Source organism: Leptonotus elevatus, chromosome 1 (genome assembly GCF_054856555.1).
Source record: "Leptonotus elevatus isolate MCC_2025b chromosome 1, RoL_Lele_1.0, whole genome shotgun sequence".
NCBI lineage: Eukaryota > Metazoa > Chordata > Actinopteri > Syngnathiformes > Syngnathidae > Leptonotus > Leptonotus elevatus.
In genome coordinates this window covers 33,916,423-33,941,720 of record NC_141239.1, presented here as the reverse complement: position 1 = coordinate 33,941,720, position 25,298 = coordinate 33,916,423, and the positions used below count along the sequence as shown (strand labels likewise).

Here is a 25,298-nt window from a genome sequence, read left to right as displayed (position 1 = left end):
AAGATAAACATGAGCTATTTCGATGAAACTCATATAGAGCCACGTGACTTAAATGTTTATGACAAAATCAAGCCTACACATTGTTGTCGTGCATATCGGACGTTAAGCAATTATTATTACTCAGTTGTGGAACCAAGATAAATTTGTGGTTGTCAGGTTGGTGCAGGCTGACGAATTATAATGACTTGAGTTGAATGGGCTGTGGTGGTTGTGTTGAGCACCTGTTTGGTGCCTGCCAGGTTGTGCGCTCATTGTGTGCGTGTTTTCAGGCATGTGCTACAGCTTCATCACGAAGACAGCAGCACAAGTGCATTTATGACGCGACATGTTGCATTTGGCGACAGCGGCGCAAGTGGCCTTCTTCCCACGGCCGCTGCTTGGGCTTGCGGCTTTCAAGCGCACGCGTGGGGCGCGCGCGCACACACACCCACGCACACGCACACACGCACACGCGCGCGCGCACACACACACACACACGCACGCACACACACACACACGCACACACGCACACACACACACACACACACACTGCTTCAAAGGTCTATTTTCTCCCCAGAACAAAGTGACTGCTTCCATTGAATGGCCTGAATAGAGGAGTACTTACAGAAGCAGACCGGTGGGCAGTGTCCTCTCGGTATACCGGGGAGCATTAATTTGTTGCGCGAGGTGTCAGGGAGGCGCGCGCCCCGGGGCCACCACTGTGCTTTTATTTGTCAACCAGTTCTCCCAATGAAAACCGCACAGGCCGCCACAAGTGGCGCATCGACCACTCGGCTAGTGCGTGTATTTATGGCCGCAGTGTTTCCCACTTACTGGCAAATAAATGAGCGAGCTGAGGGCTCTTGAGATCACGGGTGGATGTGCTCAACAGGCAGTGGACGAAGACCTGCCATGCACTTTACAGCAGCACGTGTTCGCGCTTACTTTGGTTCAACGATGATTAATTTTTTTACAATTGGTTTTTTTTTTAAACCAATGTTAAATGCTAATTAAAAATAAAGAAATAAAGAAATAAATAATAATCGACAGAGCACTCATTGAAATCCAATGTTTGACCCATGAGAATGATTTAGATTACAAGATGTGAACTTTGGTGCCTTTTTAATAAGTGCACTCTTTTTATTGTGCATTCATGCAGTAAAACAATTCCCCACTCACCTTTTCACATTTGTGAGCAATATTATTCAATGTGCAACATACAACATTTATTTTAACAGGGTCTATCCGTCATGGTTAACACATGGTGTTATTTAACTCATCATCATGCCATACACTGTTACCCTAACTGACCAATTTGACTCATCTTTGAGTGCATGGCTTGGATTAAAAAAAATGCTTATTTTGTCAAATCAATATAATAATAATAATAATAATAATAATAATAATAATAATAATAATAATAATAATAATAATAATAATAATAATAATAATAATAATACACAAAGTTAGACCAAATTGACCCAAGTGGTCAGTCCAATTTTTCACCTAAACTTGGTTATGGTTTTGCCTCGGCAATTTTAAGAGTTTAGTAGCTCGTACTCATTGGCCATTTCATTTAATTTCATTTTCATTTATTTCAGACCACAACTTGAACACAGGAGCAAAAATTCAAACGGTAGTTTCATAATATGAACAGAAAAAATTAGAGAAAAAGAATAAAGGGAGCACTCAGCAAGACCATGGGCTGTTATTACCTATATCTATCTATCTATCTATCTATCTATCTATCTATCTATCTATCTATCTATCTATCTATCTATCTATCTATCTATCTATCTATCTATCTATCTATCTATCTATCTATCTATCTATCTATCTATCTATCTATCTATCTATCTATCTATCTATCTATCTATCTATCTATCTATCTATCTATCTATCTATCTATCTATCTATCTATCGCTATCTATCTAACGTTTTAAATGTAGACAGATTAACAAATGAGAAAATGTGATTTCATGAACCTGAAGTCTAAACATATATTGAAATATTTATGTGAGGGCACTTTTTTTTTTTTTTCCTTCCCCGGCTGTCTGGAGCATGTTGAGCGGCGGCAAGGGGGAGTGGGCGTGGCTTTGCAGCGGATAATCAGGAGGTGCGTTTCGCGGACCGAACTGTGATTGGTTGGCGCTTCGAGCAAGCGGCACGCGACTGTGGATGTCGCTATAAAGGCACTTCGCGTGCATGCCTGCCCTCCATCGAAAAGTTAAGTGGTGACCACGGAGCACCGAGTCAATAAGAGACAGAACAAAAGTATCATTGTTTGTAAACAACAAAGATGGACGGCGTGTTGGACCCCTTCTCAGCACTTGACTCTTTCTCCTCCCCTCCTTATTTCAACGATGACGACTTTTTCACCGACCACTCCTCGAGGGACGGAAACTTGGACGCAGATGACTTCTTGGACGATGACGTCGACTTCTTCACGAGTCAGTTTCAAGACTATTACAGCAAGGATGGCGGCAGCAGAGCCGGCCACGGCCCGGATGGCGAGTACGACATCGGCAACCTTTCCTTCTCCTCGTCCTCGTCCACCTTCTCCTACAGCTGCGCCGACAGTCTCCCGGACATGTCCCCTCACGGGGGGGCCCTGCTGAAAAGGCGGCGAAGGATGAGGTCCGACATGGAGATGCAGCAGCTGCGGCAGGCGGCCAACATCAGGGAGAGGCGGAGGATGCAGTCGATTAATGACGCGTTCGAGGGGCTGCGCTCACACATCCCCACTTTGCCTTACGAGAAGAGACTCTCCAAAGTGGACACTCTGCGCTTGGCCATCGGCTACATCAACTTCTTAGCCGAGCTGGTGCAGTCGGACCTGCCCATCCGGAACTCCAGCAGCGACGCGCATGTGCAGCCAAAGAAGGTTATTATCTGCCACAGGGGAACAAGTAAGTTGACTTTTTTTTCTGCTATACAAGCAAATGTTTATGGTCACCAACACTGTTATATTAACATTTGTCTTTTCCCCTAGGGTCTCCCTCTCCGAGTGACCCCGACTTTGGTCTCCCACCTCTAGCCGGTCACTCCTTATCCTGGTCGGATGAGAAGCAACTTCGGGACCAGAACATCATCCGCACAGCCAAGGTGTGGACCCCGGAGGACCCCAGAAAACTGCACAACAAATCAGTCCTCGCAGATATCGAGAACGAACCTCCTTTCGGCCTGGTGGCCTAAAACTGACAAAACAAACTGAACCAACATTATACGAGAAGGGGTTAATCCGGTGTTGTAAAAACTATACATTCTGATACTGTACATATTTTTGCATTACTTTATTTTTTTTTTAAATTCAGGCTGCTGGCAATCATGTATTTAATGTTTGTAATAATATATGTTGTAATTTAATTGCAAAGAATGGGATGATATTTATTTTTATAATGATGATGAATTATTTTTCTATCCAATCTGATAATAAATTTAAATAAAAACGAAGCTATGATCTTGTTTTTGTGTGGACACATTATAAAATACAACACGCATGACGTACGTGCTGACAAAAACTATTTGGAACCAATTAATGTATCTGAAGTGTGGCAAAGGATAATGGGATAGGATGAATACCCCCAAATGCATTGATGAGAACAAACATCAAACATGTTACAAATTGCACTCAAATTGACAAGGACGAAATCATTTTGGTTCAGTACATTGCTGGACCAGAATCACCATTGTAACACACAGCGTGGTGATAGTGGCATGCTAATGAGATGCGACCGGGGGCCACGTTATACCCGCAACAGCTGAAGGTGCATGTTTTAAAGTGCACATGGGCGCGCAGCAGCATGGTGGGAAGCTGTTGAATGCAGTTCAATGCTGCCAGGTGCTGCCCGGACGGTTTTTCCCGTGGTAGAGACATCCGAATTGGAGTCGAGAACGCCTCGGTCAACGCCCCCACACACCCCCACACCACACTGTGCAGACTATATTAACCTTGTTGGTTGCACGAAACGAGATCAACGAAATCGCTGCTGCTTGATGCCGACATAGTGGAGTGTAAATAAAGAGCAGAATTAAGGTTGGTTATCTCTTTCTTTTTTTGGCAATATAGTTAGCATTCCACATATCTCTTAATTGTGCCAGGACCCCCCCCCCCCCCCCAGGTTGATATGATTATTTGGGTTTCCTTGGTAATATCTTAAAAAGATCTTCAGTCCGCTTCTCATTAACAGCGCGACAGGAGCATGTAATCCGATTACAGACATTAGAAAGTCAGATGCTCGCGAGTCAATGCTGGCCAACTTCATCTCTTTGGCAAGAGGGACTGTTCCAGTTTGACTGCGAGGCACTTTGGGGGGTGGCTAAAACAGTCTTAGCATTGTGTTTTTCCTCGCACCTTAACGCCTCTAACATCTTTTGATGTACTCGCAGCCGAGCGGAAGGAACGCTCAGAAATACTTCAGGCTATCTTGTCGGTCCGGCTGCGGGTTTGGCAAAGCGTTAAAGAACTATTTGACCGCCTGACAGGTTTTATTTATCCTTTATGGACATGCAGGTCCATGCCAAGCCGCCATTTGCTTGAGAAAGGCCCGCGCCGCTGTAAAGTTAAAGTTGCATGCTTATTATTCACCGAGGAGAGAATGCAAGATCAGCATCCAAAGAATCAACTGTGTGAAACAAATCTTGGGGAGCTGCGGGCAAGGGGGGTATTGTGAGGAGTGCACATGATTGCCGATTTTTAAATTCAGTAGATAGCTAATAATAAAAATAAATAAAGACTCTAATTGTTTTTAGATTTATTTCAAAGAAAAAGAAATAAAGAAAAATAAGCCACCAAGGAAGTTTTAGGACAGGTATGAACTTGCTATATTATACATAAGGAAAAGTATATGTATTAATTTTAAAAAGGCAATTTGAGACAATGTTTTCTTCCCTTTGGATTCCGATTCTTGTTACGTTTAAATTGATATCGAGTCATTGAAATATTTTTTTCCCGTTATCCATGATTCAAATCTGCAAATAAAGAATTTGTTTTATTCACACAATTGCCAATATTACAGTAGGCCTATAATAAAAATAAGTTACATGTCATCAAAACATTACAAATATTACAAAAAATCACGTATATATATATATATATATATATATATATATATATATATATATATATATATATATATATATATATATATATATATATATATATATATATATTTCTCATCATTGTGCTAGTGATGAAAAAATATATGTGATTTGCTTTTATGATTCTTATTTATGTAATATTTTCATTTATTTATTTTGTACTATATACTTTATATGCTATAACGCAGATTTAAGCACCGCTGTTACTGAATAAATGCTTATTTGATGTCCAGTGTGGCCAATATTCTGTGATTAAAAACAATAGGCGTGAAGCTTTTCTCGAACATGTTTAATGGTTGGAAATTATAACAGCTTTGGCCTCTAATTCTATTTAATCCTTTTAGGCCATGCAGGGAGAGAAGAGTTAAAGGACGCAGCAGATTAAACAATCCCTGCAGGCATTCTAGTTGTATTTGTTGTATTTTTTCAGCCTTGTGTCAAGGTGTCATCTTAAATCTTTATGTCCAAAAGGTTTGTAGTGGGCTGCGCCGAGCAAAAGACGAAGGGAGGGAAAGGGGGAGGTGAGACGCGAGGGGAGGTTGAGAGCATCATCTTCGCTTGCTGCGCGCTCTTTTCTTCTTGACTTGACCTTTCAATTTCAATTACATCTTTATGAGCGGTAACCCCACAGAAGCGGACCTCTGCCGTGTTCTTGGAGGATGCACCTGGTAGTTTCAACTTTTTTTTTTTTTCTCCACGTCTTTGCGCCTCGAGTCTGTGGAGAGCAGCTGCCTAAAAACAAGCAAAGAGTCTTCGAGACGGGTTGGCACCGTTTTCCACGTCTTTAATGTTCCATTAGCCTTTGTGCAGGACACAATATGGCAACTGTAAAGCTTGACGTTTTGCAATAATAAAACACGGTTTCAATGACGTGACACCGGGCTCAAAGCGCGAGCAGCGCAGGAGAGCCAGACTAAACACGTCTTCGCGTTTGTTTTGTGCGTCCCAGCCAATTAACAGCAAGGTCTTTTCGCCGCGCCTCCGTAAGACAATTAAATTTATGTGTGCCATTTTCTCAAGGAGAGAAAGGAGGAGGATTTGCTGTATTCTCTCCTCCTCCAAACGGCGTTTTCTTGCCATCACCTGGCGCTCTCGGCACAAGCGAGCAAACTGTCTTCTTTGGTGCCCCGCAACCATACGGCTGTCCCCATCCTGTGCCATTGTCTCCGGCATTGATCATTCCTTATACAGGGATTTAACTCTGTTTTGTGTCATATTTTGATCCGCAACATTTAGCAGATGCTGCAATTGTCGAATCCCAACTGTAGAGCTACTCAAGACTGAAAGAGAGTTGCGAGCAAGACAGCTTTGGGCACATCTTCAGAGGAATAAAACATATTGGAGCCATAAACAGACTTCAACCTGCTCTATTTCAGCCTTTGTGTTGTTTGTGAATAATTAATGTTAATAGGGACAGGTTTGTATACTTTGAATGCGGGGGCACAGGTGCGGAGTGACAGGATGAATGACCGGCTCCGATTTTTGCCAAAGCTCGAGGGCTCTTGTCCAGGGTCTTCAAGCTGATGGAAAATATTGTCATCTCTTTGATTCGAGGCATTACTTTCACCAAGAACAAAGCCGGGTGATGAAAAGCTTATGCGGGAGTGAACTCGGCGATGGCGGTGGCCGCTCCAGCCTCCCAAAAGAAAGAGAAAGGGGTGTGAATCAATGGCGAGCGCGCGCTTCTGGTTGGGTGCGCAAGTGCTTCATCTAACGCAAATAAAAGAACCTTTCCAACTTTTAAAGGGACACGTTTTGCCTAAATAATAGCTCGGCGACTGTGACCATCAAGCATATGGTGCTAAGGCACTGGTCTTTAGTTTCTGTGAAGCTCTTGAGACACTTTTTTTTGTGGGGGGGAGGGGTAATATTTAACTTTTCAATTGCTCCAACTTGACGCGCAAACAAGTGGCCTGCAGGGCGCACGACGAGCTCACGCCCCCGCAATCGCAAACGACAGTGTCGGCTGTTAAAATAGAATAAGGAGACGTATATAGTATATTTGCAGGCATGTCATGTACGTTGCTGACATTATTCTACAACTTTTAATGAACATAATATAATAGAAACCAAACCAGAACTGTTGCGTAGTTTTGCGCATATTCGTGCAGCGATTCCAGACTTATAACGTAGTCTATGGCCATATCTATATGAGGTCATATAGAATAGTGAAGTTCTAAATAAGAAGTTTAGAGAAAAAAAATACGCTGTGTTTATTGTGTTTCCTGCCAAACGTGGTGCGCAAGGTGTGTTAAAAAACGTGTTAAATCGACGCAAATGTTGTGGTATGGTGTCTGCGTATATTAAAAAGATGACTAAACTTCTCGTAGTCGTCCGTGTCTCGTCCGAGAGAGAGAGAGAGAGAGAGAGAGAGAGAGAGAGAGAGAGAGAGAGAGTGAGAGAGAGAGAGAGAGAGAGAGAGAGAGAGAGAGAGAGAGAGAGAGAGAGAGAGAGAGAGAGAGAGAGAGAGAGAGAGAGAGAGAGAGAGAGAGAGACGAAAAACATAAGCAAGGGTTTGGCATCGTCTTTTGAAATCAAGCAACCACATCCCACCCAGCCCCCCTACACGAGGCGGAACACGGTGGGTTGACCTCCGCGCAAGTGGGCGGGAGAAGCGCTTTTGACTGAATTAGCCATAAAGACGTCTTGCTATGATCTTTGTTGCTCCTGAAAGCCCGGTGGATATGAGAGGCATTGTGCACAGCTTTTGCGTGCCCCATCATGAAATATTACAGTCTGTTCACAAAAGAAGTCCAAATGAAAAGATATGGAAATGAAGTAGACTGGATTGATTTGAAAGAATAAATCAGCCAAATAAAGGAATACATATTGTAGCAACTAACAGGGCTACAGAAGCTGGAACAATTTATTGTCTTGTGCATCGTTTACATGATTTTGCAGAGAATATTGCTTACGCAACTTGAACCATAAATGGTAGGCCTATAATGTTTCATTTACAAAAAAAAAAAAAAAAAAAGCCAGAATATTTCAACAAAAAGTGATAAATTGCTCATATGCTAATTTCAGTCACACTGGTGCACAAGAGGACACTCCACCATTTAGGGCTCTTTTGTTGTACAAGTCTAACTTTTGGGCTCAAGGGGAACAAAGTTTTTTTTTTTTTTTTTTTTAAGTTTTAGCCCTCCACCACCCCCTAGCTATCTTCTATCATTGCCAGAATTCAAACGTGTAAAAGCAGGCATCATTTTTCACCAGCTCTCCGTTTTGCCATCGACAAAAGCAGCCACTAAGGAACTGCTTGTTTGCTGGCTTGAACTTCACTCATGTCCGGCTGCTCCCTTTTCCTCGTCTCAACGCAGCCCAGCGGGGATGGATTTGCAAGACAAATGCAACAGTGTGTGTGCGAGGGAGTCAAGTGGCACAAAAAGGCCGTTTCGGTCTGCCTATGGGATGGAGAAAGTCAGCATTATGCGGCCGTCAAATCAATCAAAAACAAAAGCCTGCATGCTGAATATGCAGACACAGCATACCCCGGTGGAATGGCAACCTGCTAAATATGTTTGTTCGGTGTTGTTTTATATGAAACACGGTGGGGCCACCACTTGGGAGGACAAACAACAGAAAATAAAATGAATAAATCTCTTCCAGCATGCGTTTTAATGCTCTCAGTATCACACTCAATTTAGGTCAAATGGATTACTCTGCACTGCAATATTGGCAGTTATTTCAACACTTACAGAGTTAAATTTAACACTTCAAAAAGTGTCTATATTGGTCCACACTAAATGTCAAACAATACTTTTGAAAACGTGAATATGTTTTACACTGAGATGGAGTTAAAACAGCCCTGATGGTAATTCAAATTTAACACTAGTCAACACTCGTCAGAGTTGATTTTACACTGCATTAATAACGTGTAGTGTTAAAATATTATACTGCAAACACTAAAATCTTAAATAGGTAATAATTTCTTAAATTTAACCTAAATTTGCTTATTTTGATTTGACAAGTTATTTTTACTTAAAATTTAATTGTCAGGCAAGATCATTGTGCTTATTTTAAGATATTTATTACTTAATTATCTTATTTGATCAAGCAGTCTTGGTATTGAGTGTTAACAGCCAGTTTTAAGTACTGTGAGGATTTAAACAAGCATTTCCCACATTTTAAGATAACAACTAACCAACATCAAAGGCCCTGAACTGGGCTTTCATAAGTTTTCTTATTTTAAGATTTTGCATAATCTAGTAATAAGGTAAATGGGGGAAAAATACAAGTATGAAAACAGATGAGTGCAACATGATTAATTTTGTTATATTTACTAAGCTCACCTTTCCTTCTTTCAGTACCAGCTCAGTGGTCTAATGGTAGAGTGCCTACCCTCAGGCTTGAAAGTTTTGGGTTCAATTCCTGGCTGGATCATGACAAAGAAAATGGCACCTGTTACCAGTTATCCAAGCGTAAAAAATACTAATGTATATTAAAGAAAATATTTTATTTATTATAGCTTGAAAACATTACTTGTTTTTAGTCTGAAAATACAATTTTCAAGACCGCAGTGGTTGATATGGGCCTAGTATTATTTTCTTATTTTTCAAAATCTTGCAGGTAAATTTAGGTAAACATTTCTTGTTCTGTTGGCAAATCATTTTGCTCATTTTAAGTAATAATTTTCTTATTTTAGTATATTTTTTTCTTAAAATGTCTACAGTCCTTTTTGCAGTGTACACCATCTAGTGTTGTACATATATTTTTTAATTCTAAGACAAGTTGCTTTCATTAACACTAAAATGTTAATATTAAATAATAAATGTGATAAATTAACACTGCCAGAGTTGAAAATACCAAACTTTAACATTCCAGCCACCTCTGTGAGTGAAAATTACTCCATATGGCCAAACTCCTTTTGTTTGACTGTCAGTGTTTCCCAGTGATAAGCAAGAAGGCAAATGATGCTGACTCATTTCGCTCAAACAGGAGAAGTGCAGGCGCGAAGCTTTAGGTAATCTCTGCAGAGTTAACCTAACACTGAGCAATCAACTTTATAAAATAACACCTACCCTGGGACACTATTTAACTCTGAAAAAAACTTTTTTTAAATCTGAAATGTTAACACTCCATTTTTGCTGTGTGGGCATGTTTTGTTCCTCTCATTGGCTTTTTGTAAACCAAAGACGAGACTAAACCAGATTTATACCCAAGGCTTCAGCGTGTCTCACTTTTGTGACCATAATACGAGTTTGAACTTCTATGTGTGCATATATGGGACACCCTAAAAGTAAAGTGATTTTTTTCCCCCCCAAATCATTCATATGATCATATATCAACTGCTGATTGAGTAGATTTTCGTTTTTGTTATCGATGATCTCTGCGCAACAACAAAATAGCCTTTCATCCTTTCTCCGCAGTTCATCTTCCAGACAGCTTCAAGCTTCCACAAGTGGCTGGTGGCCAGTACTGACTGGGAAATCATCCAGCCACAAGGGCCGTGATTAACCCAGGAGTCGTCAAACTCGGCAGGAAACCCTCTACAACCAGCCACGCTTTTTAGCCACTTTCCAATAAAAAACAATTAACTTACAGCAAGCCGCTTCGCCGTCACGTTAGGTGTTGTTCCTACAGACCAATAGAATATGGTTGTAAAAGAAGTGGCAGACACTGAGTAGGAAACCCTCCTGAGCTGCGTCAACAGGCTGTAAAATATACCAGGCCAGTTTCCATGGAGACTCACACTTGTGCAAGAGCAGCTTGAAGGCCACACAAAGTCCTTTATAAAGCATATACAAAGTATTATTGCCGCTTTTTACTATTTGTACACAGAGTATTGAAAGGGTTCTTGACTTTTGCCGAGACTTTCACTTTGTACCTTTTTCTAAAGCAATTCTAATCTCTGCTATGCAGTAATAGCAAAAGAAATATGCTAGTACCATAGAAACAACATTTTTATGTGAACAGATAGTGATCACAGCGCAAGGAGCTTTGGTGAGCTATAAAATAAAGTTGAAGTATGTCATATACAGATATTCACTCATTCACTGCCATTGACGGTTATAAACGTAATAAAAAAAAACTATTACTATTAGTTACATTTTTTTTTATACTTTTGTTAACAAGAGTATGGAAACCTAGATTTTTTTATTGTACATTTAGAACAGATATACAATTTGTAATCGTGAGTTAACTATTGAAGTAAAAAAAAAAAAAAATCAGCAGACGCCCCTAATTTTTAATAATCATCTCAACAGGCGTTTACATTTTTTTTATTGTAATTAATCGCATGACTTCACTAGTTAACTCACGATAAATCACAAATTTTACTTATATATTAGTTACTTATTTATTTATTTATTTATTATACTCTTGTTAACAAAAGTGGGGAAAAATGTTAAACTAATAGAAATAATTCAAATTAATTTTTGATGTTTATAGCCGTCAATAGCAGTGAATGAGTTAATAATTTGACCCCAAAATTGATTGCGCTATTAAAGTAATGCATGTAAGAGATCACACAAGACTAAAGTTAGTCTTGCAAGATAAAGTAAAAAAAATAATAATAATTGTATAAATGTATATAAGTAGATATTGTGGAGCAGAACATGCTATAAGTGGAGTTTCAGACTTCCAGAGTTTTACGTTATGAAATGTATGATGATCTAAAATGTGTTATTCAAATAAACTCATTACGCACCCCTTCTCTTGTGTTGTCATTTTGACATTTATCGCACAGTTTGTGACACAGTTGGCTGTACATCAATTACAAATTCCGTTATTAAATTACTGGTTGTTAGTTAAGTAGTAAATAGATTAGAAAGGCTGCGGGTTCAACTAATATAACAGTCATATCCCAATTTCTGGTGGGATAATTGACAGCCACATGAAGCGAGAGCAGCTAATTGATTATAGGCTTGTCCTACTCCAACATACTGAATGCCGTGTTTGTGTGGTTGTGTGTCACAAAGAAATCTTTTCTGAAGCCATTTCCTTCTTTTCCAAGTACAGAGGTTTGAGGGAGTTTCAAACCAAAGCCCTCCTACACCGTGGGGAATCCCAACGCTTCCTAATGCAGTCATACAAAAGCAAGGAGTTCATCAGTTTGCTTCTGCTTGTCTAGTTCTAAATAAACTTTAGTGAGGAGAATGTGACATCATCTCCTCCCACCACTGTCAAGCCTGGTTGGCATTCCTTCCGTCCTCTGTTTGTCTTCCACAATGGCAGGAAAGTGTGTTTTTTTTTCTTCTCTCTTAGTTACAACAGTTGCATAGACAGCAGTCTTATTTTTTACCAGTCACACAAGTATCATAAGTAAATAGCTGTACAATACAAGTTTTGAACACGTGTACTATTGTCTGGTAAAGTGACACGCGACACAGTGAGAAGCTATTGCTATGTCTCATTTGGTTCCATTTCACCCTGGTCACCATCATCATTTTTGTCTTTGCCATCACATTGCTAGACACCTAAACTGTCAAATTCTCACTAGCAACCAATCACATACTAACTACAAACAATTGTTGCTCATACTTTTAAATGGAAAGAGAAGCCGAACACAGAGAACCAACACAATTATTTGATCTGAGCCACAAAAGAAAAGTGGACATTTTCTGCCTTTGCCTTTTTCACAGAACCTAGCAAAACGTCTAAGATATGTGTCTGTAAATTTATAAGGGGGGATCCCAACTAATGCAATTGTGAATAATATATTGTCAATGACAAATTCCTTGAACACAGATTCAGAATGACTTTACTGTCATTGAAACACAAGGTGCAACAATTGAATAGTCTTCTTTTTTTTTTTTTTCTTTAAGAAAGAAAACAATTGAATAGTCTGATGGTTTGCATGGTTTTCAAATTAAGAAAAAAAAAATATATATATATATGGAAGGGGCAGGGAAAAAACAGCCCCAGACTATGCTTATAGGGAGGAACACATAATTGATTCTGAAAAAAAACAAAAAAAATCTCAACATTAGCAACTCGAATACTTGCACATGTGGAAGTGGGGTAGGGGTTATCACTGAGCAGGTTTACGCGGCCATATAGGGACCAGCCACCTCCCAACGTGTCTGCACTGCCACGAGGGGTTGTGTATTCCGTTGTATGATCATGAGTGTACAGTATGCGAGCAAGTCTGTGTCCTCGGTCCCAACCGGCCCACAAAAACACATCGTCTTGTTGCCATGTAGATAACCTCGCCAGATCTGGAGTCATCCCACTTATCCTCATGTGTGTAAGGCCTAAAAAAAAAAAAAACATTACTGAAAACAGTGACGTGGTGAGCTACACCGCAGAAGGTTCTGCCTTTGTTGACATGCGCTTTGAATAATTTTAGACACTGGACATACAAAAAAAAAAGTATCGTATACTTAAAAATAGCTTGAATATGACACTATATGTGAGGGTATGAATAATCTTGGATTTAACTTTATTGTATGCCCTGCGTTCTTCAAATAACAAACAAAACATGAACTCTTTCACATTGACTTCACCTCTCATTGGAAAAAATAACTCAATTAAAAACCTTGACTTGAAAGTACAGAACAGCCGCTCTGTTATGCTCCGCTCAAATCAGTTCATCACTGTGAAAGAAAGTCATCGGTTTGATCCCTTCCCAAGTCATTTTTTTGTTACCTATCAAAGCGAATGTTGGGTCCACCCCGTGGGAGGGGCGACATGACATTTCCACGGCAGCTTCTAAACAGGTCAACCAAGGGAACCATGGGGTCCAAAGCGGTGGGAGGGGTACACTTTCAACCAAAACCGTGTAACTGAATCTAAACTAAGTAGTTAAACCCATTGAGCAGTGGTGGAACGGGGAGCGCTTTTACAATACAATACTATTCATAGGATAACACAAGCAGAGGAATGACAAGGGAGGGGTTTAATCGGGCAGAAAGGCTGTCAGCCATAAAGCCAGCAGCCAGTGATCTCCTCGGACTCAGCATAAAGCGCACATCCTCTCATCTCCATCCATGTCGCAGTGTTTGTTTTGATCTGTGTGATACTTTACTCCCATTCTTACAGAGAACAGGAATAAGAAAAATGTGAAGGCACTTGAGTTGGCAGTGGCTGCGAGATGTGACAAAGTGAAAGGGGAAGGGGAGGGCGGAGGGGGGTGAGGAGTTGGAAAATGGGGTCTGCCCTCAGCCTGACCCGCAGCTTTCAGAGTGCTTGAGCACATCAGAAATCCTATTGTGGGAGGTGATTAATTGAGAGTGATAACTTACCATGAACGTAGATTGTTATAGGCTTTAATGCGGTAGGCCTGGCTTTTTAAATGCTGCTTTCACATTGCTTTGTATTCTAGCATATGGGCCCAGACGTATTCAGTGACAAAAGACGAATGGAAATTTATCACACTTGTATGTCCTGCTAACAACGTGTCCTGTTTTTTTTTTTTTTTTTTCATCCTAGTTTTCTTTGAGACCATACCAACCTGTAACGCTGATGGGAAACGTTCCTAGGGTGGTGGTAATATCTTTTGGCTCTGGGCACGTTCATTCGGGCTTTTAGTTGCAAATGGTCTCCATTCACAAGCTAGAGATTTTCTTCTGCATTTTTTATTGTGTCAAATATACTGTATGTAAAATATCAAAACTAGACTTTACGTCGATCTGTACGAATGGATCGGGATCAGATGATATTTAGCATTTTAAGCAAAATAGTGACCGGCCGTAATGTCTTAATATGCCCAATCAACCAATGACTTCATTGATGGCTTCCACGGAGTTATATGTTGTATTTAATGTTTATCAGCATTTTTTTTCTTCTTACGCATTTTAATTGATGTCAGTTATATGTGGCTTTTCGCTATTCGTGGGCTGAGCCAGTTGCTATCCCCTGGGAAAGGCGGCGGTCCAGTAAATCAAAAAGTTATTTAAATAGACATATTGCTTCATCTTCTGATCAAATCTGTGATTGATTATATATATTTTTTCAACTTTATTGATCACTGATCGGACAAGAAATCCTGATTGTGTAAAGCCTATAGTCAAACGTTACATATGTAATTTGAAGGAACATTTTGAATGGAAAAAAAGGCAAAAAGCTCACACTTATCAGAAAAAAATAAAAAAATAAATAACAGTTAGATTCTCAAAAGGAAAAAAAAAATGCAAAGAAAAAACATACTGATATGGGAAATACCATATATAACTCTTTCACCAAAATGCCTGCAGTGAAGAAAACGACAGGTGGATTTTGGCCCTCAGCTCAGACCAAAGATCAAACCCTTCAAGAGCAACTTAGCCCGAGAGTAACAAGGGAGGCATGTAGACCAGCGGCAGCAGAGCCAAACAGGTTGTGCGGTGACACGCAATGTTTGTTCTCGGCTTTTCAACCGTGTCAAGACCCCAGGGCCCGGACCGCTGGCCCTTATCTATCCTAGCTCAATTACTGGTGTGTCAGCAGTGATCTATGAGCTTGGACCCTCTTGGTTTATCCTTGGATGAGGGCCGTGCGGGGGTGGGGTGGGTGTCGGGGTCAGAGAGGGAGACCGAGTAAGGGATGAAAAGGCCGGGGCATGGCTGGAGGTGGCCTGAGACACACATGGTCATGTTGGAGGAGTGTGTGCGGACTGGCGCATACCCATGACTGGTGGTGTGCATGAAAGAGGGAGGAGTGGGGTAAATCGTTTGCGGTTGAAAGGGGTCACGTTCTGGTTTTCAGGGTGTATGTGATGGCAGGTAGCTTTTCAGTGGGTGGCTAACCTCTAGCATGCTCCCTGTCAGGCCTCTTGACTTCTCCTTGACTGCATAGCACAAAGTGGACTCGCAAGACTCAGATGGATGGACATGTGCAGGGAGGTAGTAATTGTTCAACAAAAAAAGTCATACTGCCAACTCAGTCCAAACTATACGAGTAGCTTGTTGATTCAAAAACTAGGAGTTGTTGTTCAGGACAATGTTTCCCAACCAGTTATTGAGCTATGGCATATATTTCACATTAGGAAAATATCACGGCACACTGCCAAACAAAAACAAGAGGAGAAGTGGCAGTAAAGCGGACTCAAAAAGAGTGCTCGAGCCCAAATAGAGAATGCTGAAGAAAACACCTGCTGACTTCTTTTTTAGCTTTGAGAGTCACCAAAAGACCGGAATTTTGTAAGTGTGACGATTGGGATGTAGTCATTGGTAAATCTCTTACGGCTCGTTGGGAATCACATGTTTAAGGACATGTTCAGTTCACCACAATTTGCTTTGTTGACACTGGACGGCCTTCAATTGGGTCAACTGAATTATTATTTTTTTCGTTCTGAGGTCAATTACATTTCAAATATTTCCTCAGATGTGAACTAGGCGATTTGCGACAGAAGAGCATCAGCTAATGTGAAAGGAACGCTTTGTAAGTATAATTTGTAGATTTGGACTGGTCCTCTTGCATCATCCTGTCAGCTAACTCCAGCACAGGAGTCAACAAACCTGGTCCTTGAGGGCCCCTATCCGGCATGTTTTAGATGTTGTCCTCCTCCAACACACCTGAATCAAATGATCAGCTCATCTGCAGAAGCCTGACATCTATCCAGATTATTTGAATCAGGTGTGTTGGAGGAGGGAAACATCAACGTGCAGGATAAAGGCCCTTGAGGACCAGAGTTGGTGACCCCTGCTCTAGCATCTCATATCTTGTTATGGTGTGCCCTATATATATATTCTGGTTCACAAATTACCCTAAATAATCCCTAAAATACATTGAATGTTATTTTTTTTTTAATTAACTCATTCACTGCCATTGACGGCTATAGATGTCAAAAATTCATTTGAACTATTTCTATTAGTTGCACTTTTTTTCCCCCACTTTTGTTAACAAAAGTATGAAAACCTAGAAAAAAATTTTTATTGTACATTTAGAACAGATAAAATATTTGTGATTAGTCGTGAGTTAACTATTGAAGTCATGCGATTAATTATGATTAAACAATTTAATCGTCTGACACCCCTAATTTTTTGATATTTTCTTTTTTTTAGTTAGGGGCATTAGGCGATTACATTTTTTAATTAATTGTAATTAATCACATGACAACTCGTTAACTCAATATTAATCACAAATTGTATATCTGTTCTAAATGTACAATACATTTTTTTCTAGGTATTCATACTCTTGTTAACAAAAGTGGGGAAAAAAGGTGAAACTAATCGAAATAGTTCAAATGAATTTTTGACGTTTATAGCCGTCAATGGCAGTGAATGAGTTAACTGGCACACACCTGTGGCACAATGGACCAATGGGCAGTTTCCATAAACTATTTGCTAGGAAGGTGCAAGTGTCTGAGGTCACATTCTTAAGAGTCTTGCACACAGTTGAGAATCAAGTTAATCTTGGGTTCTGCCAGCGGTTTAAATCATGATCCTTTTGTTGATATTTTAATAACCCCGTTTTAACAACAAAACATCATCTCGTCTGATTAATAGGCTGGCTTCTGTGCATCTGATAGGGCTGTCAGTGCTGTGAGCTCCCATATTGACAAAGGGGTGAGCTTCTACCGACGACCCCCGGACTTAGTCGTGGCAGCTAAGCTCATTAAGGCCGCGGCCAATTATCTCCAAGTCAATATCAGGCTTGCAGATTATTGCTGTCTTAACTCAGCTGACCTGGTCAGTGCAAGTCCAAGCATTCTGCAGGAAAGGCCATCTGTGATCTTTGCTCTTTTCTCACTTCATCACAAGAACAAGGATAACACTGTGTGGTGCCAGTGTTGACTGGAAGTTTAGAGAGATATGACAAAGATTTACAACTAAGCTCAAAGTAGATTTGAACAATGATTTAGGGATTTAAAATATTGATCCATCAAAAGGCTGTTGGATTTCTCAGCCTAAATTACACAAGAAGAACTTTATCATCCAGCATGATTAATAATAAAAAATGTTGATTCTCATCTGTATGTCACTTCATTTTCCTATTCATAAACATACAGTGTAACCTCTGGTTAATTTGTTCCATAACCTGAAAGGTTTGTTAACTGAAGTAATGTTTTCCATTGAATTGAATGAAAGTGCAGTTGCTCCGTTCCAACCCCAGAACTAAAATATGTTGTACCTTCCGTTTTTTATCAGTGTGTGGTTAGAAAGAAATATAGTGCAATATCCTTTTTTTCCCCCCAAACACACAAAATAGGCAATGCCTAACTGTTTATTGCTCATTTAAGTATGGAATGGATTTCCTATTTAAGACATTAACTCTATATAATGAATAACTAATCTGTTTTTCTCTTTCTTTTAATCTAGGTGTGTGTCTGTGCGCATAAGTGAGTGTGCGTGTAAGCGTGCGCGCACATGCGGGCATGAATATATTTGGTCCCAAGTGGCTGGAGCAACAAATTAAAGTCTTAATGAAGAAGGGTGGACACAGCAGTATGAATATTCATTGGTTGTGTGAAAAGCTGGTTGAGATGAGGAGGGTTTAGCGGGATCTGCACCTGGTGAAACTTAACAGAAATTCATTTAAAAATTAGTGTGTGTGAGTGTGTTTGTGTGTGTATGTTTGCAATTTCTTGCTGCTGCTGATACTTCGTACATGTGGCGGTTGCTGTTTTTTTTTTTCTTTCTGTGGACGAGGGGCTACACGTCCAAAATAAGTGTAACGCATTCCCCAAAACAAGCAAACACCAAGGTATGTCACCAGTATATTTACATAAATTAAAAACACATCACTGAGTGGATTGTCTGTTGTTTCATCATCTTGGAAGGAAGCCAAGTCTGTACTTCTGATTTCTTCCAAAGATGCTCGCTCTCAAAACAGACAGTATGCAGTCAAGGAGTTCATTTCAGTAGTTGTTGCCTTAAACTCGGTGGCAGCAGGTGTTTATGTTTAACTTATCTAGTGATGCTTCAAAACCTACCGTTCCTGCAAAAACACTTTGATTTTCAGTTTCAAGTTTAAATGCACCAGAGAACATCATTTGGACTATTGTGCCTGTTTTTGTCAGCCTCCTTATTGTGCTCAAAGATTCAAGCATTATTCATCAAGTTGACATTAAGGACTCTATTTTCATGACCAGCACAAGCCTATTGTGAGGCGTGTGATAAATCTGCATGGAGGTGGGTTAGACCGAGTGTTGGTATTTTCACAGGGAAAAAAAGAGGCAATTTTGGCAGCAAAAAAGGGCAGTTGTGGCCATTATGGTCGTGAACTGCCGAATTGATTCGCTGCTAATCGAAGAGGCTCCTCTCATTCTCTTTAAATGCTCTGCCATATGGTAAACAGCATTTTGGCGCAGAACAGTCTGCCAAATTCCCAAACTGGTGTAATGAGACTTGTATTTGCAAAAAAAAACAAGAACGTTTATAGGAGGATCCTTTGTTGACATTTTTTAGTGCATGCGCGGGTGGCTGTGCGGCAGAAAACATGGCGGACTGTATAGAAACTCCATACACGAAGAAAGTTAGCGGGCGAAATTGCCGCTAGTTTAGCACTTTGACGGCCGAAGGGCGGAGAAGGTTTACGGAGAAGCTTAATGTATGTATGTACACAATTCTTCTTTTCAAATCCAGTCATGGACAAACATGCAGTTATGTTATGTAGCATTAGCATACTAGCATTGTAGCACCTTTAATGCAGCTGTCAGGATAGGACTTAACAACTATAGCTACTGCGTACACAAGTGAGGTCGGCAGGTATCAAAACACAGATGCAGAATGCGATATTTATTCGGATAAGATAAACGATATGTGGACACCCAAGTGAAAAACTAGGCACAAAAATACATGTTGTCTCATTTATAGGAATCCATAACACAATTCTATTACTCGTTGCCTTTTAATCCTCCGTTTGTAACGCTGGACGGCTTTTTCTTTAGCCTTCTCAATTACCGATCCGGGATAGCCCATTTCAAGACAAAGAACAAGTCAGGGTGCTTGTCGATCGCGCTTTGGAACACCTGAATAAGACCGCAAAAAAATATGACTCAGTGGATTTCATAATGCACAAACTCGAAAAAGTTTTTTTAGAATCCTCTCCAAATAACAAATAACTTACCGGCAATAAAGTGAGCCTCACAAACCCGTCCGCATCAGTCGGAATCCAGGCTTAATCGTCAAGTTATACCCTCCCGGCTTGCAGCCATTTCTTAAATTTTTCGCGCCCCCTTTTGGTGGGAAAGCGATAAAAAAACACAACTTTTTATCAGGCCCCCGACGGGCCGTACAATTGATGGCACAACAAGAATGAACCATCTGCTTCTCTTTATCCTCCTCCAAATGTGCAAAACCATCGAACTCCATGTAAAACACGTTTCTTGCCACACGGTTATCCGTGATGCAATGCGCGAAACATAAAAAAATAGGTCACACAGGATCCTGCTATAGGCTCAAGGAAAGCTGAGCTGTCAATGAAAATAGAGCCCGAAATCTTGATTTTTTTTTCAAACCTGGTTAGTAGCAGTGCATTTTCCAATGCATCCAATTTTTTCATGCTTCTTTGCCTTTTCTGATAAGGGTTTTAAATCAGTCATACCTGAATTATCCATACAGGGTCCGATTCTGACATTTGAAAAAAATAAAAATAAAATCACAGAAATCAGAATAAAGCATTTGCCTTGCTATATGAAGTCAGCCAAGCCTTGTTGCTACACCAGCTTCTAGGAAAATATTGTGTGCATAATTTTACTTTGGATCAAAACTTGTTGTTTCAAATGACTTCCCTGAATTATTGAATATCTCTTTTTACTCTTTGCATCTGTATGAATAACCACCAACTTCCACAGTTTGACCTGTCAATCAACCACACTCTTTGGCGGCTGTGATATTTGGCCCCGACGTCAGCCTCATGGCGGCATGTGCATCCAGGTTCAATCAGCTCTGGGAGATGGAGTCTCATGTATAAAGCCACAAAACGTGGCATACGCAACTTTCCACACTGCTTAGCGCTGGCCATTCACAACCACCAATGTTAAAATGTTTAGAAAGAGTTTACATACTAAGTACAAAATTCAGGCTATTTTATATTTACATCTATGCCATACATGCACAGCCTCTACTGTGAAAGTCACAATTTCAACGCAAATCAATAGGCAACAATGGATTGAATTCAGACATTGTTCAGGTTAAGATTGGATCGTGATTATGGAGGCGTTGCCACATATGTTTCTTTCAATCATTGTGTGTTTTCCTCCATTTTTCATGCTCCGCTCATATAATAGGCATTTCTGTGTTTTTGTACTTGCTGCGCCTAAACACAAAACGTCTCCGTTGATCTAGCTCGCCCAGTCCCTTTTCATGGCCCATGGTCCTGCATTGTGAAAGGCTGTGCGCTGCCCTTTCTTCGAGGACCTCTGGCCACCACTGTGAATGGGCTGTTTAAAGCATGTGGTCAGAGAAGCAGGTGAAGGTCAGGGCAGTAGAGGTCAACACCGTAACATCCGATTGAACTCAACTTCAATATGCCCGCAGTCACGTAGATGGAGTTGTAATGAGCATTAGGACTCATGCGGTTGGCCAAGGCGGCCGGCAGATTGTCACACGGACATGATGTACAGCTTTCAAGAGGGACTGTCGTTGTTTGTAATCAGGTACGGTCAACGATGGTCCTTAAAATCATAAATGTGAACTTGAATGCCTGGCTTGACATATTAGCCACAGATGGCACTGTTGTGGGCACTTTTTCTGTTTTTCTCGGGCTTAGACAAACATGGCAGTTTTCTTTTTCTGTCACAGAGAGGATGGATGAATTGAAGCCCCCTACTCATGCCGGGGGGCTTTGTTTATTCACAGAAGACAGTAAATGTGTAGGAGTTGTCACGGACAAAAGGCTGCAAACAGCAGCAGCGTCCTGCTCAGTTGCTAACCGGCATTTGAATCTTCACGATGACCACTTAACCTATTGGGATTAAAATATGTAGATAAGGTTCCTACCTTTTCTCGTGTACTAGAGACAATCATCCACATTATACTCTTTAAATTTCATGATGACCGTGTCCTTCGCGGAGTTCTCTTCAGTATGTTTTGAGTATTTGAGGTAGGCCCCCCCCCCCCCCCCCCATTATGGGCTGTTTGATAGCTGCACGACAAGATGTCAGAGTTTGGTCCGTATTGCCTGCCATAAATCAGAATAGTTTGCAGTGTTGGTTGGATTCCACCAAGGCTGCCCTTTGTCCCCAATTTTGTGCCAAACCTTAACGGACCAAATTTCTAAGCACAGCTGTGGAATCAAGCCATAATCTTGAATTCTCGCTGGAGCGGTTCACAGCCGAGTGCGAAGCAGTAGTGATGAGAATCAGCACCTCCAATCTGAGGGCATAGAATGGAGTGCGCACATCAGTCCAAGGGATGAGATCCTGACCCAAGTGGAGGGGATCAAGTACTGTATCTCGAGGTTTTGTTCATGAGTGCGGGCAGGAGGTCGACAGCTGGATCGGTGCAGCATCTGCAGTGATGTGGATCCTCTATCGCAGTGGTCCTCAACCCTGGTCCTCGGGGACCGGTATCCAGCCTGTTTTCCATGTCTCCTACAGCCAACACAGGTGGGAATCGTTATCAGGCTTCTCCAGAGCTTGCTAATTAGCTGATGATATGAATCACCTGTGTTGGCTGCGGGAGACGTGGAAAACAGGTTGGATACCGGTCCCCGAGGACCAGGGTTGAGGACCACTGCTCTATCGGACAGAAGGTGAAACTCTCAATTTAGTAGTCGACTTTGCTATCCTCGCCTATTGTCACAAGCTGACCTAGTTTTTCCTCACCTGGATGCTGTTTACCCTCGTAGAATCAGTGGGGTCGGGTGCAAAATGAAGTGGCAGGATGCAGGGTCCCACAGAAGCTGGCTCGAGGGATGAGGAATTTCACCTCTCTGGCAGGGAAGGAACTGAGCTGGTGTGTGAGGTTGGAAGGATTCTGGCTCGACAAACTGTAGCCGGACTAAAGTCAACGTGAGGCTTAATATGCTTAAGTACCCCTTTTGAGAGGGGTTGAACTAGGCTTACTTATACGACTTGTAGGCTTACTTATCGCAGTAAGGGGTCCTGACTGTTGTTTGTGTCAGTGCAGCAGCTCAGAGTATACCCACCCTTTACGGAGACCTCGGATGGGGTGCTGGAGAGCACTCCTGGGTCTGCCACCACGTCTCCCCCACTTTCGTCCTAAACACTAGGACACCACAGGGGTGTGCCCTTCAGCCCCCTACTCTTCTCCCACTTCACTCCTGACTGTTTCTAAATTGACCCTAGAAACACTGTGGTCAAATTTGATGACAACACCACCATGATAGGCTAATTTCATGTCGTAATTGTGTTGGCTGTTGGCTGTCAACTGTGGTGGCCAAGATAATAAAATAACAACATAATACAAAAAAGAAGGAGGAAAAAATCAAATGTTGTCAAAAACGTCTGGGTCTGAGTATACAACTGTTCTTAAAGTAATTTCTTTAGTATGTGTCAGTCGAACAATCTGACTGTTGGGCAAGCTACTTGGAAAATGCAGTTTGCTAAGCTATAAGGTCTTATACATTAATTAAATAAAGCGTAACAACTCAAACTACCCATTAGAGAAATAGAGGTAGCGAAGGTACAATAAAATGTCAAAAGCAGTTAGACGACATCAATGATCCTTAAGTTGGGTTGAGCCTCTAAAGAAAGACCACTTTTTTTCTATTGCGTAACTGAACCATTAGGGTATAAATAAATACATAATTCTAAAATATTGTCTTAGATGAATGCAGTGATAGTACTATATTATTATTTACAAAGGCTATACATTATGTACTAGGGGTGTGCCAAAAAATTGATTCTCATAATAATCGCGATTCTCATTTAGTACGATTCAGAATCGATTTCAAATGTCCCAAAAATTCTTGCCTTTGTCTGTGTGTGCCTTTATTTGGAGCGCTGTTCATGTTGTACCCGATTTGGCCACTTAGGGGCAGTGTGGTTCCACACGGTCTAATACACTGTTAAGTTGTAGCCAGAGTAGAAGGAAAAAGTCACCATCAAGTTATTCCAATAAAAGTAGTTTTTTTGCAGTGCGGAGACGTTCTTTTGTGTGATAAAAATGCTGCGAGTAGCGCGCTAATTAGCATTAGCGAGTCAGACTGGAGTACATCTCTAGATTGAAGCAAAAATCATTGTCAATCAAATAATTTTGAATAAAAATCGTTCTTAATCGAAAGTCGATTCTGAATCGAATCGCAGACCCAAAAATCAGAATCGAATCGTGAGACATTCAAAGATTCCCACCCCTAGTATGTACAGTGCGCTCTAAACCGCTATTGCAATATACTGTAGTTCTAAATATGGTCATCGCTCTCCTCTAAATTTTTTATAATCAAATTTACTTTTGTAGAGAAAATCAACTGCACTACTGACATTTGTGATTGTGGGTTCACAGTTACGCTTTTTAGCTTCATTGATCTTCTAATTTTTTCCTACCTTTCTGTCTAAATTCCTTTCATATAGTGTACACACTGACACAAACGTCCATTGTTGGCGAAACTCATTGCTAGCTACTGCTGCGTTAGCTCTTGATGTTTGCCGATTTGGGATGACTAGCTTTGCTAGTAATTGTTTTCGGAATTGTGGGAAATGTACCTTATGTGAACGCTACCACGCTATCACTATGTGATCACGACGGCTAACAAAAGCTTTTTGATATTGTAAACAGTGACGTTGCGAAGTTGATTCCTGAGAAATGTAGTTGGACTTTGAAAGCAGCAACTTACAACATTGATACTTACAACTTACAGTGTAGTGGCCATGATTGTCATCCTGTCGGGATGGCATGATTGCGACCAATACTAGTTACGTACTGCCTTTACAAATGAAACAAAGCAATAGCAAAAGGCATGACACTGTTCCAAAGATTCAACTCCTTGGCAGTTGCACAAGATATTTTATGCGTCGGTTGATGTTAAAACTATTGATATGCCATGAATTGCAGTGGTCATGAATGCAACATCCCCTTCTATGTATTGCTTGTTACCATCCTCCTTTTTCGCCCTCTTCAAAGGCTTTTAGTGTGCGTAGTTTAGTCTGCCTACACACCACTGTCACTTTAGTCGACCCACTTGACCACTAGTTCTCAAGTGCAGTTCAGTCCTGCGGCCCCTCAATATTCTGCTGAGCCTGGATGTATTGTCAGGTCAATGCTTTGGCAAGGCCAGAAGCTTTGACTCTTCATCAATTAAGCTGTTTGCTCACTGATAGAGGAAAACAATTGTTATTTATTTTGCCGAAGTAATAGGTTCGTTGGTAGCCAATCTTGGTGGCAGTGGCAGCTGGTGCGGTCAGGAGAGGCGCTATAAATATGTCTTTCAGCTGGTAAAAGACTTGTTTAGTG

At 40.9% G+C, this 25,298-nt stretch overlaps 1 protein-coding gene across 1 annotated transcript; it reads left to right on the top strand.

Annotated features, from left to right (window-relative positions):
* The first annotated feature begins 2,223 nt into the window (after nt 1-2,223).
* ptf1a (pancreas associated transcription factor 1a) lies at nt 2,224-3,245 on the top strand. Its single transcript, XM_086086487.1, has 2 exons — nt 2,224-2,888; nt 2,972-3,245. Exons 1-2 carry the CDS (start codon nt 2,279-2,281, stop codon nt 3,172-3,174), a joined length of 813 nt encoding a protein of 270 aa, XP_085942613.1. The 5' UTR covers nt 2,224-2,278; the 3' UTR covers nt 3,175-3,245.
* The last annotated feature ends 22,053 nt before the right edge of the window (nt 3,246-25,298 follow it).